Source organism: Grus americana, chromosome 2 (assembly GCF_028858705.1).
Source record: "Grus americana isolate bGruAme1 chromosome 2, bGruAme1.mat, whole genome shotgun sequence".
Taxonomy (NCBI): Eukaryota; Metazoa; Chordata; class Aves; order Gruiformes; family Gruidae; genus Grus; species Grus americana.
Genome location: NC_072853.1, coordinates 94,863,041 through 94,880,652, shown reverse-complemented (window position 1 = coordinate 94,880,652; position 17,612 = coordinate 94,863,041). Strand labels below are relative to the sequence as shown.

Below are 17,612 nucleotides of genomic sequence, written 5' to 3'. Positions count from 1 at the left end.
TTAATGAAGAAAAACCCAAGCTAGTTGAAGATAACTGAATGTACAGACCGAAGGGCATGATATGAAGATCTGAACAGCTGGTTACATTTGATAGCTGTGATTCTATAGCTAAAAGAATGTTTAAATACACACAGTATAAAGAGGCTCCACATAGAATGCATAAAGCATTATTTCCAGCTTGAGGTTTATCACTGACAGTCTGTTCTTAAAAATTGCTATTGCAATTGATAGTTTTTATAAGACAAGGTATATATTGATTTCAAGATCCTCAGGGCAGCGAGGAGGGCACACAGCAAGCTCACTGCCCTGGCCTTCAGGAGAGCAGACTTTGGCCTCTTCAGGGATCTGCTTGGTAGAATACCATGGGACAAAGCCCTGGAAGGAAGAGGGGCCCAAGACAGCTGGCTAATATTCAAGGGTCACCTCCTCCAAGCTCAGGAGTGATGCATCCCAACAAAGAAGTCAGGTAAAAACACCAAGAGGCCCCTATGGATGAACAAGGAGCTCCTGGGCAAAGTCAAACAAAAAAAGGAAGCCTACAGAGGGTGGAAGCAAGGGCAGGTGGCCTGGGAAGAATACAGAGGAACTGTCCGAGCAGCCAGGGATCAGGTTAGGAAAGCCAAAGCCCTGATAGAATTAAATCTGGCCAGGGATGTCAAGGACAACAAGAAAAGCTTCTATAGGTATGTTAGTGATAAAAGGAGGATGAGGGAAAAGGTGGGTCTGCTCCAGAATGAAACGGGTGACCTGGTTACCCAGGATGGAGAAGGCTGAGGTACTCAATGACTTCTTTGCCTCAGTCTTCACTGGCAAATGCTTGAGCCACACTGCCCAGGTCACAGAAGGCAGGGACTGGGAGAATGCAGAACTGCCCACTGTAGAAGAAGATCAGGTTTGAGAATATCTAAGGAACCTGAAGGTGCACAAGTCCATGGGACCTGATGAGTTGCATCCGCAGGTCTTGAGGGAACTGGCAGATGAAGTGGCCAGGCCACTCGCCATCATATTTGAGAAGTCCTGGCAGTCCAGCGAAGTTCCTGCCAACTGGAAGAGGGGAAACATAACCCCCATTTTTAAGAAGGGTAAAAAGGAAGACCCAGGGAACTACAGGCTGGTCAGTCTCACCTCTGTGCCTGGCAAGATCATGGAGCAGACCCTCCTGGAGACTATGCTCAGGCACATGGAAAACAAGGAGGTGACTGGTGACAGCCAACGCGGCTTCACTAAGGGCAAATCGTGCCTGACAAACTTGGTGGCCTTCTATGATGGGGTTACAGTGTTGGTGGATAAGGGAAGGGCAACTGGCATCATCTATCTGGACTTGTGCAAGGCATTTGACACTGTCTCACACGACATCCTTGTCTCTAAATTGGAGAGATGTGGATTTGATGGATGGACCACTCGGTGGATAAGGAATTGGCTGGATGGTCGCACTCAAAGAGTTGCGGTCAACAGCTCAATGTCCAAGTGGAGAACGGTGACGAGTGGCATTCCTCAGGGGTTGGTACTGGGACCGGCACTGTTTAACATCCTTGTCAGTGACATGGACAGTGGGATTGAGTGCATCCTCAGCAAGTTTGCCAATGACACCAAGCTGTGTGGTGTGGTTGACATGCTGGAGGCAAGGGATGCCATCCAGAGGGACCTTGACAGGCTGGAGAGGTGGGCCCATGTGAACTGCATGAAGTTCAACAAGGCCAAGTGCAAGGTCCTGCACGTGGGTCGGCACAATCCCAAGCACGACTATCGGCTGGGCGAGGAATGGATTGAGAGCAGCCCTGCGGAGAAGGACTTGGGGGTATTGATTGATGAGAAGCTCAACATGAGCCGGCAGTGTGCGCTTGCAGCCCAGAAAGCCAACCATGTCCTGGGCTGCATCAAAAGAGGCGTGACCAGCAGGTCGAGGGAGGTGATCCTGCCCCTCTACTCTGCTCTGGTGAGACCCCACCTGGAGTACTGCATCCAGCTCTGGGGGCCCCAGTACAGGAGAGATATGGAGTTGTTGGAGCAAGTCCAGAGGAGGGCCACAGAGATGATCAGAGGGCTGGAGCACCTCTCCTATGAGGACAGGCTGAGAGAGTTGGGGTTGTTCAGCCCGGAGAAGAGAAGGCTCTGGGGAGATCTAATTGTGGCCTTCTGGTACCTAAAGGGGGCCTACAGGAAAGCTGGTGAGGGACTGTTTATCAGGGAGTGTAGTGACAGGACAAGGGGTAATGGGTTCAAGCTGAAGGAGGGTCAATTTCGATTAGATATTAGAAAGAAAATCTTTACTGTTAAGAGTGGTGAGGCACTGGAACAGGTTGTCCAGAGAAGGTGTGGATGCCCCCTCCCAGGAAGTGTTAAAGGCCAGGTTGGATGAGGCTTTGGGCAACATGGTCTAGTGGAGGGTGTCCCTGCCCGCAGCAGGGGGGTTGGCACTAGATGATCTTTGAGGTCCCTTCCAACCCAAACCATTCTATGATTCTATTCTATAAAGTTGAGTCTTAAACTGTATTACCACGAACATTTAGTTACCAAGTACATGAAAAACATCACAATCACCAGAGAGTTAATTAATGAAATGAAAACTTTCCAAGACCAACTTACTGAGCTTTCATTATTCACAATGATAAAAATCAGAGATTGTCTGCACGTACTGAGCACTGCTAACAAATATTACTGTGTACTGTGCCCCTTTCCTCTCTTGCTCCTCATTATTCTGTGTTCATACAGAGTTTATTCAACCAAGTCTAGAAGCTGAGTAGGGCCCTGCAGTGCTAGGAATAAATATATAATACGAGTGCAAGCCTCCTCAGCTGCTGCTAGCTCCTGGCTAGACAGCTACTCAGGTGCCTTTGGGAGGGATGCATGAGTACACAGTCAGTAAAGTGAATGTATATTGCCCTACACATTGTTACACAAACACAGCAGAAGGATAGGGTTGCACTGAAGTGCTACAGGAACACTGCTAGCAGCACTTGCTTGGTAACTGCTCTAGTACAGAGATGTCCTCATTCCCTCTTCCTCTTCCACAAGGCTTATGCCTCATCAACACCACACCTATTATTATTATACAGACCTTCTGGAGAAGGCAAACTCTATAGACATAACAGCATTCAGAACTGGACTCATTTTCTTCGCAGCAGCCAGACAACCCTGCTATCTTTCAGGACTATAACGTAGTACAATCAAAAAAAGTAAAGTGTGCATCAAGGAACTTGGAACATTAGTAAAAAAATACCAGCAAACATTTGTCCCATTTTACTTCTGATGCAAGAAAAAACATATGGGATCTCTTGCTGAACTGTGGGAAGATGGTTTGCAGGCTTTCACCCCAGAGCTTGCCACTTGTGAACAACATCCACGTCTGTGTGAGCCTCAAGCCCCTCCAGAACAGTCAGCAGTTCTGAACCATGCCAGTTAGCTATGCAGAACTACACCATCAGATTCATTGCCACTCCTAAACTCTTCCACGCTGTGAGTCCAAATTATGTAAAAGGAATGCTGGTACCTTACACCACTGTGCCACCTAGGCTCTAATACAAACCAACTCTCACACCTACCAATTTGTTTGATTTACATGCAGAAATGTAAATTTAATTTGTAATCTTGAAGTTGACCCTTGTGGTATTTCTAGGTAGGTTTCAACCAATATAAAAGGATTAGTAGATAAACATAATTGAATGGACATGATGAATCTTTAGCCTAGTACCACCAAAACCGCAAACCCACTTTGATTCTCAGGCTAAATATTCTTGCAGAATCAAAAAAAAAAGTGTTGCACATACTGTTTATTCTTTATATAATTTAACTGTTTAACAAAAGATTTGATCTTTAAGTAAAAGAAGTGTTGTGGTTTTGCCCCAGCTGGCAGCTGAGCCCCACACAGCCGCTTGCTCACTCTTCCCCGGCAGGATGGGGGAAAGAATCTGAAGAGTGAAAGGGAGAAAATTTGTGGGTTGAGATAAAGACAGTTTAATGGGTAAAGCAGATGCCGCACATGCAAGCAAAGCAAAACAAGGAATTCATTCACCACTTCCCACTGGCAGGCAGGTGTTCAGCCATCCCCGAGAAAGCAGGGCTCCATCACGCCTAACAGTGACTGGGGAAGACAAACACCATCATTCCCAACATCCTCCCCTTCCTTCTTCTTCCCCCAGCTTTATGTGCTGAGCATGATGTCATATGGTATGGAATATCCCTTTCGTCAGTTGGAGTCAGCTGTCCCAGCTGTGTCCTCTCCCAACTCCTTGTGCACCCCCAGCCCACTCACTGGTGGGGTGAGGTGAGAAGCAGCAAAGGCCTTGGCTCCATGTAAGCACTGCTCAGCAATAACAAAACCATCTATTTCAACACGGCTTTCAGCACAAATCCAAAGCATAGCCCTGTGCTAGCTACTATGAAGAAAATTAACTCTATCCCAGCCAAAACCAGTACAAGAAGGTAGACTTACTTAGGATGGTATATTAGGTTCTCTCTTTACTAGTGTCTCACAACTAAAACACTAAGATGCAATTGGGGAACTCTGCAGAAGTCAGGACTCTCCAACTTTGTGCTTTTCTAACATTACAGCACAGCACCATTCTCTTTGGTGAGAAAGACTAGATTTATGAATTCCATGTACACAATGACATAAATCTACCAAATAGCCAGACTGTCACTGAATTAGTAGCAATAATTAATTTACACTATAGAGTAAAAATAGCTTTTTATCTTTTGGTGTCAACAACTTTGTTTCTGCTCTTCATGCAGAGATAATAACAAAAATCTGATGGCTAATCTGTATATATTGCAAAACTATCACCCAAACCTTCAAAGTGTTACAAAGAGTCTTAAGCTGGGCAATCTTGAGCTAGGCCAAAGGCAGCCCTGAAGCTCCTTTCCTGTTGCCATCATAGAGAATTCATAAATCTGATTAAGCAATCATGGTTGGCAATGACAAATTTATCTAGATTATTAGACTTTTCAGTTGATTCTTTCTGTTTCTCAGAAGGACATCTAAATTAGTCAGGCTCATGGAATGCATAATTTTTCCATGTATTTGTATCAGGTAGATCTCCAGAGAGGTAGGTATCTGTTTTTTTCAGATAAAATAAGGAACCTGTGTGTCTGATACAATTTTGCTGCAACAGGGTAACTAAAATGCCTTCCTGGGAAAAAAAAAAATGGGAAAGCACTGACTTTCAAAAAACCCCCAAAACTCAGGCTAAAAATCTAGCAGATCTCATTAAGAGCTCCTGTGAACACTCGTTTGTCTCCTGTATTACCACCCAGTCAGAAGCAGCTGACAGGACTCCCAGGGCTGAGGTTTGCAATATGAGTACTTTCTGCCTACATCAATCTCAAATCAGTTGATCCCCCAGAGTTATACTCAGTGGCAAGAAAGAACAAGAACAGCTTCATAGGTCCAAGTAGTGGGAGATTCTCATTGGAATCATTAGTAACTGTCACATATGGTAAGTGTTTGTCATTTTGAAAAGTACTATAGAAATTAATAGTAAAAATTCTCAGAATTCCATATCCATCGAATTCTCTAAACTAGAAAAAGTAATAGATAATCCTGGATACAATTCTCTTGGAAGTATAGGATTATCTCTTCTGATTTCAGCAGGTACTACAAAATACAGAAGAGTATGAAATCACCAACTATTAGAAGAAAATTTTACAGCTTTTGACACTTACTGAAAAGCAGAAAATTTGGTCTTATCTGTGAGCCCATAAAGAGTCCCAGCAAAAACAATGAGCTATCTTTTCAGTGTACAGTGGATTAGGCAGGTTACTCATCAAAACTACTGCATTGACCTGAACCTGAAGAGAATCAGGAAGTAGTGCAGTTCTTGGCATATGGTGGTACTGCAAGGTACAGACAACTATAGCAAAGTCCAGACACAAACAACTGAGAAAAAAACCCACCACCAACAAAAAATACATTTTGCTAGTATATAAAATTCCAGGAAAAATCAGGGAGCAAGTGAAAAAGTGAACCTCCTGATTTTGCCAACAAAATTTCCCTCTACATTCCAAGCAAGATCCTTGTCCTAGTCAGATTACGTTTCAGCTGGCTTCTTCCTGAGACATCTCAGTACACCATCCAAAGCTGAGAAAGAAGAAGCAGACAAAAGGTTAGGACTATATGTTTGACACTGCTCCTAAAAGCACTTTGCTGAATCCATCTCTCATAGAAGCCACTGAGTGAATGCTAACGAGGCAGTCCAACAGATTCTTAAACACTGTGCCATGCCAAAGCAAACATTAATGCAGAAATAGTAAGTCTCCATATGTATATAATCAACTATTTGTCTTTTGCTGATATCTTAGAAAAATAAACACATATCTGGGAGAATCATTTAAGAAGTTCAAAATGGCAACTGGAAACATGAGGTAAACTTTATTTATAGTCCACAGACATTAAGAATGCTCACCCTTTTTGTAATACATGTTATGAAACTGAAGGCATTTTTCCAAATAACAGTTTTACCTGTAATTTCTAAGTGAAAAGCTATTTCTAAATGCAAGGATACAATGCTTGTACATAACTGTGACCAAATGCAGAATTCCCAAAGGGCAATGCGAACAACTAGTGAACACCAGTCTTCTCAGAATTAGCATCTGACATGAGACGTCAAATCTAAGTTACAATAATGTCAATTATTGTCAACACTTCTTTTATTATGTCTGTGAATACACACACAGAGCAGTATGTGCAAAAAAAACCCAAACCCTCTCTGAAGTTTGCTTTAGTTATTCATACAGTATTTCCTTTCAGATTATAAGTTGTTTAATATGGGGAGAGTACTTAGCACAAAAGAACTGCAGCCTAAGAGGCTTTTAGGCACAGCTCTAATATTGCAGTCAATCTGGGCTCGGTGTTTTGCTAAAGCTAGTCAAGGTGTATCAATTATTTTCACATACACTTTTAATTAACACCTTTCTGTGCCCCCACAGAAAGGTACAAACTCAGTAAGAGCAACACACAGGTTACTAATTAATAGGTGACTACAGGATCAGTTAACTCACATGGAAAAGCAGCACATAAAGTGCATAATCACTACTTAAAAGACACAGTATGTTTCAGATCCTACAGTGCTAAACAGAAAGCCTCCTATAGCATGCCAGTGTTCTATTTGCAAGAAAAAAAATACCTGGCTGCTTTCATCCCCCCCCCCCCCAAATCCCAAAACCACAAAACAACCAAACCATGACTAGGTAAAGTCAAACATGTTTGGTCTAAGATTATTATGTTAAATTTAAAGACCTTTGCAGAAAAAGTAATATTATACCATTGGGTGGATATTATCTGACTAGAAATACTTTTATCAGTAGCAATGGATGATCTCTAGTTTTCGTAATCACACTTCATCTTCAGTCAATACTTACCAGCACTTCAGTAATATTTTCAGCATGTTAAAAATACGATTAAGAGAAAACTTAGCTAGAAAGGTAACTTTTAGCATTTTTTCTGTGTAATTTACAGGTTCAAAATCAAATGAATTAAAACAATGTAAAAAATGAAAGACAAAAAGACTTGAGATTACATTTGCCATTGCCATCACAGCAAGCTGCATATGCACAAATTAAAGTTACCTCAAAATATGGGACGTGACTTAACACTACTCATGTTTTATTGTGCCCTGTATGTAAATCACTGAATTAACTATGGTAGAAAAGAGAAAGCTTGAGGGCTGGTTTTGGCCTTGGTATTTTCACTGACTGTTTTGATTGTGGGAATTGGGAAGGCTTTCCATCTTAATATGTCATACATTTCCTTTAACAAAATATCCACTGAGATAAAGGTAAAACATATCTCTTTCATATGCATTTCCTATCACACTTTTGGAAGCTTTTTCAATTAAACCATCAAATATATGGCTCAAAACCAGTTATACTAAAGCAACGTGGAATTGTGAGATTTTGATAGCACCTATTCTTCAATAACATGCTTTATCCTGGCTCCTTCCAGAGGTATGTTAGTCTACTCTGGAAAAAAAAAAAAAAACCAAAACCAAAAACAAAACACCACGAAAAACCAAAACCAAACCAACAACTCATGCGTTGGCTTTTACACCTCTCCTCACAGTGCGTTAACAAAGCCAACCACGACTGGCATCCCCTGCATTACAAACAACCGAAGCTGAAGGCACAGGGGAAGGGAAGGGGCCCTGCCCTTCCACACCAACCCACCTACTGTGGCCAGGACGGCCCCGGCAGCCACCCCTCACAGCCACAGGCAGCACTTCCCACAGGAGCTTAGAGCCGCCCCGCCGTTACCCGGGGCGATGAGAGAGGCCGTACCACCCCTCAGCCCCAGCACGGCCTCCCAGGTGCTGAAGGCCTCAGCCAGGCTTTCCCCAGCCCCGCGACACCCCAGGCCGGGCTACCCGGCCGTGATTCACCTCAGGCGGCACACCCGCCCGGTACTCGGCTCCGCACCACCGGCGCCTGCGCTGGAGGAAGGCAGGCGGGAAACTCCGCGCATGCGCGTCGTGTGATAGGCTACAGGAAGCCAAGGCCAACCCCGACCAGAAAACGGAAGAAGCGATGCATGCACACAGAGCGCCGGCGAAGGGGAGACGTGTGTTATAAGCTCACGTGACCGCCCTGCCTCCTCCCTGGCGGAGCCACGTCCGCTGCGGCGCGGTAGGCGGGGCGGCGGGGGGCGCGGCCGGGGCGGGAGCGGCCCCGGATGGAGGCCGCCGCCATTTAGACAGCCCGCAGCGGCAGGCGTGGGGTGCCGGCTGGTTGTTGCCGCTGTCATGAGGTGCCTGTCGCAGGTGGTGTTGCTCGCCCTGCTCGTTTTCCCCGCCGCCTTGCTGCTCGGGGGCGCCCGCAGCGGCCCAGGTAAGAGCAAGCGGGTGAGGGGAGGTGAGCGGCTGTCGTTACCTGAGGGAGGATGTGGGTAACGGCTGCTGGGGAGCACGCGGCAGGCTCCCCTTGGCGATCTGGGGGCGGCGGGGAGCGGGAGGGCCGCTCTCGCCAGGCCTAGGGACCCTAGCGCAGCCTTCGCGGTCCTGTCGAGAGGAAGGCGGCGCCGAGCGCTGCTCATTCATCGCCGCCGTGCGCGGGCGGCAGCGACGCGGCCTCCCTGCGCACGTGGGCCACCGCCGGGACTGCCTTCCTCGGTTCGCTGGGACGGGACATGGCTCCAGTACCCGGTTCCGCTCCCGTGGGGCGCGGGCTGAGCGGGGGCGTCCCGTCCCGGCTGTGACCTCGCAGGGAGGCGGCGGGCCCCATTCGAGGGCGTTCCGGCGGGGTGCGGGCTCCTCCGGGTAGGGCCGGACTCTGGTCTCTCGCTTCTCTGGCGGAGGGAACCGCGCTTTGCGGTGTCAGGCAGGGCGCCGCTGCTGACAAGGGGGACCGGTCTCAGGCCCAGCCGTGAAATCGGCCTCGGAGCGCGGCTGTCCCGCTCAAAAACAAAAACCCAAACAAACAAAAAAGCAATTAAAAAATGTACTTGAGGTTGTAGGAACGGGTTTGTCTCTCTGTTTGCTCCCGCTCTCGGGTGGTGTTGGCTTGTACGGTGAATCGTTAGCAGATGCGCTGGCTACCAGCCTGCCTTCCCGCCTCGTCTCCCTCCACCCCCCAAGTGTCCTTCACGCCGCCGAGCAATAATCTCTGTTTACACTATAGCGTTATCTGATTCACGATCTGAAAACTGCGTCCCTACCACTAAGTCTGGAAAGACAGAAGGGCAGCCATCTCGCCCAGCTCTTCCAGCGGGCTGCAGCGCACGCTGTGTGTTAGCGCCTTCCCGCAGCGGGCAGCTCTCCTGTCCCGCTATTGCCACATCATCATCCCTTCTGACATCCATCGAAAAGACTGTAAATTAGAGGTGTAAGGGAATGTGCTAGCGTAGTTGCTTGTGAAGAATGCCTATAACCTATCCGTAGCCTGCTCTGATACGAAGGTTTTAATTACAAAAAAAAAATATAAAAATTGTAGACTTAGAAGTTTAAAAACTTCAGCAAGTAAAATCAGTGTAGTCTGAGGTTAAGTATTGCACGTGGTTGAGCAAGTCTTTGAGTGTACCTTCTAAAGATGCTTGAGGTGTGGGTTGTATTTGCTTTTTCTAACTCTGATTAACAGTGCTGAATTCCTTGGATATACTTGCCCTCAAAGATTTTTATTCCCCCTAAAAGTTTTTTTTATATGTTTAAAGTGTATGCTCATAGCAATTAAATTTTTTTCTCAGACTTGTGTAAATCAGTCATCTGTGCATTTCTACTCTTTTACTTTTGGAAAATGTGAAGTTTCTTTAAAAAAATCTGTGTTTTTGTGGATATGTTTTAAGTTCTCAGCCTAGCCTGCACGTGCTCTAAACTGCAAACAGACAGAACTTTGTCCTGTTGCCACTATTTGTATTAATCATATCTGCCCAGTGTTTGAATGTATGAGAGACAGCTCCATAAAAACAAAGAGGCAAGGAACTGACTGCACTTGTCTTGGAGCCTTATTCTGGAGCCATGCTCTAGAACAGGTTTATTTTTTGACTAGTTTTCCAATGCTGTTGAACATATGGATACAGTAGTATATAATATTAAGGAGCTTATCTTAAAAAAATGAAACACCTTTTTATGTATTAAAACTTCAATTTAAAGTGCAAAAAATAACTCTCTAACTACTTGTGAAAATATAGTGTTGATACCAGCAGATGAAAAGGACATGCTAAGAATTCATTATTAGTCTCTGAAGAAACTTAGTACTCACCAACTTAATTTCCTGACAATAGCAGTGTTTTTTATTTTCACACTTGTAAGGACAAAACAAAATTAAAATATCTTAATATGGTGACATGTTAAAAAATTAAACAGTAGCTTTTAAGGCAAGTTGGTTGCCCTCTGAATTTAAGCATTGCTGTATGAATGCTGAACTTCTTGTTATCCAGCTGTAAACTTTTTGGTTTTGAACTTACTGGTACATAAATGACTAGTTCAGAAAATTATTAGAGGAGGAAAAAGGCTGCAAGATCAACAAAGACATTCATTTGAATGTGAGGTTTTTGCAACTGAGGCTTCAAAACACTGCATTTGACAGATTTTTAAGAAATTCTTCAATTTGAAATTTGTACTAAAATGTCAGTTTTCTGTTGATTAACTAGACATTGAAAAGGTTTTCTTGTATTTGCATTCTTCTTGGTAGGTTCAGGTTTATTAGTTGCAGCTCAAGATGCTACAGAAGATGAGGAAGCTGTGGAAGATACTGTAGTTGAAGATGAAGATGATGAAGCTGAAGTTGAAGAAGATGAGCCAACAGACTTGGTAATTGTACATGAATGTTACTTCATAAGTAAGAATTAGACCAAAAGTGCTTGAAGCTAGATAATTTAGATATATTTAAATGTGTTTAATAGCATTGCTATTTCCAAATAGGTGTTTCAAACTCTCCAATTAAACTTGTTGAATTTGAAGCCTCAGAAGGATTTGTCTTGTCTTCCTGAATTACCAGTTGAAAAACCACATGAGGACAGCCTGATTTCTGACTACCAAAACTGCAGTTCACAAAAAAGAACCCCAAGTGAGAGAACTGGATTCTCATAGGAGCCCCTTGTAGTTTTTTCCAGCTTGAGCTGCATCCCAGTAAACTGGGAAGGACATTGGGGTACAGGACTACTTCATTATGACTTCTTTGGTATTGATTTTCAAGGGGCAAAGTTATCTTAGTTCTTAATTAAGCTCTGTATTAATACTGAAAACCTGTTTTCACTTACTGCATTCCTAGTCTCTGATATGTGTTGCAGGGTATGCCTCTTATACCAGTGGCCATGTTGCTGTTTGGGGTCACTTGTTTCAGTGTGACAAAGTTAAATAATTTATGTAGTTATGTGATCTGCTTGTAGCAGTAGAGTATTAGGTTTGCTAGACACTGAGTGTACTTAAAGTGGTACAAAAAGCTTCTCAAATTTCTGGTGTAAAATAAGAAAGTTTGGATATTATCAGGAAGATGAGACTTCCATAATAAAAATGGAGACCTAGTAAACTGTTCTTTGTTTCTATTAGATTTTTACTGATGGTTGACCAGCTTTGCTAAGTGGTAGAAGGTATGCTATGTATTCAGTACTGACAGAATATTATTAAATAACCTTTTGGATGTAATTTGCTTTTAATAGATAATGTTAGTTGGGTATAAAACATTACACTTTAGACAGCTTCTTTTATTTGTCACTGAAATAGAAGACAGTGTTGCATAGCATCTTGAAATCAAGATGCTAGGTGCTCAGCTCTGTTTCATGGCATCCCTAGACCAGGGTACATGTATGACTGATCCAGTAAGCTATCCACTGCTTCAAGAGGTTGTGTAAGCAGTGAAATCAAATGATCTAACTCAAAGCAATTCGTTCGGACAGTTCAAAATGGAATCAGCCTTGTTTTTATTTGTTGGGGGAGGTGGTGATCCCATGATCCCCATGTGGAAAATAAGACCTTAATGTTTGCATTTGCCAAATTAAAAAGTGAATCATCAGAGGTGAACTTGAACAAGTGAATCCACAAACTTACTTAGTTCCAACAGTGTATTTCCAGGCATACATAACAAAACTAATTACAACTGAGTAGAAAGCTTCTATAAACACTCCCTCTGTAGTGAAAGTAAGTCATGTGCCTTATGGTTGACTGTGATTTTGGAAATACTTGTTTTCTAAATAGAAGTAGCTTAGATGTGAACACTTAACATTTAGATTCTATTCTTTTCCTTCCACCCCCAAGTGGAGACCTTACTGTTGCTTTCTGATAAGAAACCTTTCAATAGAGCTAAATGCAGTTCAGATTAGTCACTGTGTCAGATACAAGAAGTAGAAGAATGAATGCTGAAAATTATGCTAATTAAATCCAGAGAGAGCACGGACTGTGTGTTAATCCTGCAATAGCAGGAATTGATACTAATGCTTGCCGTTGTTTCATGCTTTGACACATGGGATTCTCATGAAACAAGCATGGTCTTTGCTTCGCTGTTCATTATAGGATTTTTTTCAAAAAAGTCTCTTGTCTTAGACAGAAGAAAAAGAGGAAGAAGACTTGTCAGGAGAACCTAAAGCCTCACCTAGTGCTGATACAACTATCTTATTTGTGAAAGGTGAAGGTAAGAGTCCTGTGCTAATCTACCATCTTCTTTACTATTGCTTAGACTATATCAGTGTGTACATAAAAACAGTGAAGCTCTAAAAAAACAGAATCTGTTCTAGAGACTCTCTATTTAGAAACAGGCTAGGTCTGGTGGTATATGAAGTTTCTAATGGTTGAATATTTTTGTGCTTTAGACTTTCCAGCAAACAACATTGTAAAATTTCTGGTGGGCTTCACCAATAAGGGTACAGAAGATTTCATCGTCGAGTCTCTTGATGCTTCTTTCCGGTATCCTCAAGACTACCAGTTTTATATCCAGAACTTCACGGCTCTCCCTCTCAATACAGTAGTTCCACCACAGAGACAAGCCACGTTTGAGTACTCTTTCATCCCTGCTGAGCCTATGGGTGGTCGTCCTTTCGGACTAGTTATCAATCTCAACTACAGAGATGTAAATGTAAGCCTGGTATTGTAATTCATTTTAATCTTTCTATTTGATGTGGAAATTATCAGGAAGGAACTGCTTAGTCAAGTTACTACCTCTTCAGACAGTGAATGCCGTTGTGGTTTTAAGCAAATCAGTAGATACAGAAGCCCAGTAAGCAACTGTCCATATGTTTCACAATAGTCCCCTGTATACACTTAGTTCCGTATATGTTAAACTTGACAGTTATGTCAGCAGTGGAGGCTAGAATGCCTTAGAACTGTGTAGTTGTGGGCTGTACTCATTTTAAAAAAAAAAAAAAATAAAGCTTTCTTTAGGATAACTTAAACTGCAAATTTGACTTTGAGCAAAAAAATTACCAGTAGTTGTAATCTGGGGGAAGACTATCCAAAAGCATAAATGGGGGTTAAAATAAGGGATTCTTTTCTCCGTTAGTGCAGGTCAAAGTTTAACAGACTTCTGTACCTTTGTGTTTTGATTGTTCTAATAAGAGCCCTTCACATGTAACATCTTGTGTTATAGGAAAGAACATATTCAAGGCTAGATGTGACTTTCTTGCTAACATCAAGACTGTTCTTTGTACTTGCACCAAAAAGTTTGTGCTTTTATACATTGAGTCAAATTTGCACTGCTTATAAACTTAAATCAAGTTTTGTGCAGGAGTTACTGCTTTCTAGAAATTTTCCAAGAACATGGAAAAAGGTAAACATTTGTGTATGTGTTCAAGAAATGACTTTAAAATGTTATGTGGAACTTTCTTATAGGGCAACATGTTTCAAGATGCTGTCTTCAATCAAACTGTTATAATTATTGAAAAAGAAGATGGGCTGGATGGAGAAACGTAAGGAGGCTGGACATTCAAGTTTAGTTAGTATACTGGTAGAACAGGTTATTGATGGGGCCAGTGGGAATAGTTCTTGTATCCTCATTTTATTGAATGTTAGGTCTACTGTGTTTTGCTGATGGTGTAGCAGACATTTGACTTGTACAGCTTTGATATACTGAAAATACAAACTTTTCCCAAATTAAAATCTGTATTAATACTGGGGATCTTCATAGTTGGTACTATGTCAGTGAGCAGTTTGCACATCTGCTTTGGCTCAGAGGGCTTAAGCCTGGAATAAGAACTGATGTTATACAGCTACATAGCAATTCAAAGCTGTTCAGTTTTTGTTATGCTGCTGTGCTTGTTCCTAAGAGTTAAAGATGCAGAGTGCATAGTACTGGGCTGTGGGTCCTACTGTGAAGACTGCAATAACTTGCTTCTGGAACACTCCAGTGTAATCCAAGATGTATTTGGAGTATGAGATAGAGGAACTCATGCTCATTCTTTGCACTAGCACCTATCTGTAGTAGGTGTCTTTTTTTTCTGTCTTAGACTTACGTACATCTGACACCTCTTACATATTGCAAGCATATGCTGTGCTGATATGCTTTTAAATATTCTAACTCTGGAGTGGAAATTTAAGAGAACTTGTGACTTAAAAACACTTTAGAAATACTTGTAGACAATGCTGACTATTTGAATTCTCCTGCCACAGGTAGAAATTGCCTGCTGAGCAAGCTTTCTTTTAAAAAAGGTCAACCAAAAGAAAAAGTTGTTGCATTAATTCATATTTCTCAAATAGAATAGCATCAATAAAAGAACAATTGGTCACGTGAAAATGTGTGATACTCTGATAAAGGCATTCTCAAAAGAATTCAAATTATTAGAACCAGTTTGAGTTCATGTCCTGTGAATAGATAATTACCCTAAACCAGGGACATTCAATTAAGTCTCTTCTGTAGTTTAACTCCATAATTTCCTTTGTCATAAATCTGAGTTAAGATGTTCAATTTGGAATAGATTCTTTCCCTGTAAACTCCTGTCTGCTTCTCAGATTAATTTTAGATATCATTCATGTTAACCTCTTGCTAAGTATCAACAGATATTTCCAGTAGAGTTCTTCAAAACAAAATGCACAGATTTAAAAAATTGTTTGCATAGGTAGAATTCTAACCGTGGAACACAGAGCAAGATAAACAAGGCCTTTCAAAGCTCTGTTGTCAATAAAATTTTATCCAAGCAGTACTTTTTTTTGCAGTAGTATACTAAAAATATATAAGATATTTCTAAGGGATTTGTAAGTGGTTAAAGCTGTCACAAACATAAATACTACCTGTGACCCAACGTCTTGAAACATGATACTGCAAGACTTCTTGCAATTACTAAATTTCAATAATTATTTATTACAGTTTCCCAGTTTATATGGCATTTTTCAAATGTTCTGTTGTTCAGAATTAAATTTAGGATTACAGTTTCTGAAATTGAGGTCAGAGTAATTACTTAATATTTGTTAGCACTTCAGTTTCAGATTCATTGGGGTTTCATTCCCCACCCACCCCCTACAAAAGTTCTTGGGAAAGATCAAGTAGGCATGTGGCCAAAGCTAGGCTTAGTCTCTATGCCTCTCTGTAAACTCTCTTAAAGACTTAAGATTTTTAATTGTTTCTTAAACTGTTTTTTTTTAAAGGATCTTCATGTACATGTTCCTTGCTGGACTTGGTCTACTTGTCATTGTTGGCCTACATCAGTTACTAGAATCTAGGAAGGTGGGTAGTGTATTTTATCTATGTACTTGTTAATACAAGACCTTGCTGGTATGACAAGAAAGCAATTCCGTAATTGCTTCTGGCATACAATGGTACAGGTAGTTAGTTATAAACGTAAATCTTCTAAAGTTCTAAGACCTTGGAGATTACTGGGAAAACCAGACGGTTTTTAAAAAAGGTTCATAATTGGAGACATCTAGATTGCTTACTTGATGCTCATCGGCACCACGCTGAAGTGGTTGAATTGGAAGCTTCGATACCTTCCAGTCACTGGATGTGTGCAGCTACTGATTCAATACTTACTGGGGGGACTTTACCCATGCTCTCTACTTCTATCTATTAGTTTAATCTAGGTTAAACTTTGGGAAAAATGGCTGTCTAGTCCTTTATTTAGTTCTTATCAATGCTTTGCCGTAATGTTGATTAGGGCCTTCTAGATTCCATTTATAATGCTGTAACAGTTAAGGGTTTGATTGTGTCAGTGGTTGGGCAAGTAAAAGCCATGGAAAGCTTAAGTCTCATTTGCATGCAACGCATAGGTTGTGTCTTTGTGCAGTCTGGCTTACGGTATTTTTGAAGTAGCTTCCCTTGGGAAGAAGTATAGAATGATTATTGTGCTTTGAAATCTATTTTGCAAGGTGAGAGAATATTGTACTAATATGAGAAATATTGTGCTAATCTGAGAAAGTATAATGAAACCAATTATCACAAAGTTTGATTAATCATCAGCCATTTTTCATAACAGGTGTAATGAACTTGCCCAGGCATGCATGAAACCTTGATATCTTTGTGTGGAATGAGTATTGTGAGGCATTAGAAATGGTAATGACAAGTTTAGGTGAATAAATTGCTAATGGTGAAGATAGTTAAAGCTCAGCTACAAAGACAGCTTCATACATTGACTAGCTTCAAGTTTATGTCTTGGTGAAATAATTGCAATTCATTAAATATAGCATTATTAATTATTTCTAATACTTGTACTATCAAAGCTTTGTGGAAAGAAAAAAATTTTCTGTCTCGAATTTTCAGAGGAAAAGACCAGTACAGAAAGTAGAGATGGGAACATCGAATCAGAATGATGTTGATATGAGCTGGATTCCCCAAGAAACTTTAAATCAAATAAGTAAGTAGTCTGCCTTCCACAAACTAGAGTGTAACAAACTCACTTAAGTAGTTGCAACTAAGTAGCTGATACCAATTTCTCAGAACAGCATGCATCTCTTCTAGGGAGCAAAAAATTGTCTAAAGTGCTATGCTTAATGATTAGACTATTAGATTAACAGCCTATTCTTGTATAGAACAAGCTTCACCGATAAAATAATGACTATCAGTCACTTTTACAATTTGTTCTTTAGACTCTTTTTCAACAGTATAAAACCTCTACCCAAAAGGTGGATCAAAAGGAGTTTTAAATAGGAGAAAGTTTCTCTCATCTCAAAGTTTCTGTAAGTTGTTTGGAAGTTTGCCTATAGACCAAAGTTTTAAATAAGCATTAGAAGTGTGTATTAACGAAAGCCACACTAAGACTGGGTAATAATGGC

General features: G+C 41.6%; 1 protein-coding gene across 2 annotated transcripts in view; it reads left to right on the top strand.

Moving 5' to 3' along the window:
* Positions 1-8,595: 8,595 nt before the first annotated feature.
* Positions 8,596-17,612, top strand: part of SSR1 (signal sequence receptor subunit 1) — a 24,453-nt gene continuing 15,436 nt past the window's right edge. For both annotated transcript variants that reach the window (XM_054817136.1, XM_054817137.1), the window contains exons 1-7: positions 8,596-8,817; positions 11,116-11,234; positions 12,963-13,050; positions 13,229-13,491; positions 14,244-14,320; positions 15,993-16,071; positions 17,101-17,194. In XM_054817136.1, the coding sequence (XP_054673111.1) occupies positions 8,733-8,817; positions 11,116-11,234; positions 12,963-13,050; positions 13,229-13,491; positions 14,244-14,320; positions 15,993-16,071; positions 17,101-17,194 (805 nt within the window). In that variant the 5' untranslated portion in view covers positions 8,596-8,732. The remainder of the gene's footprint in view (positions 8,818-11,115; positions 11,235-12,962; positions 13,051-13,228; positions 13,492-14,243; positions 14,321-15,992; positions 16,072-17,100; positions 17,195-17,612) is intronic.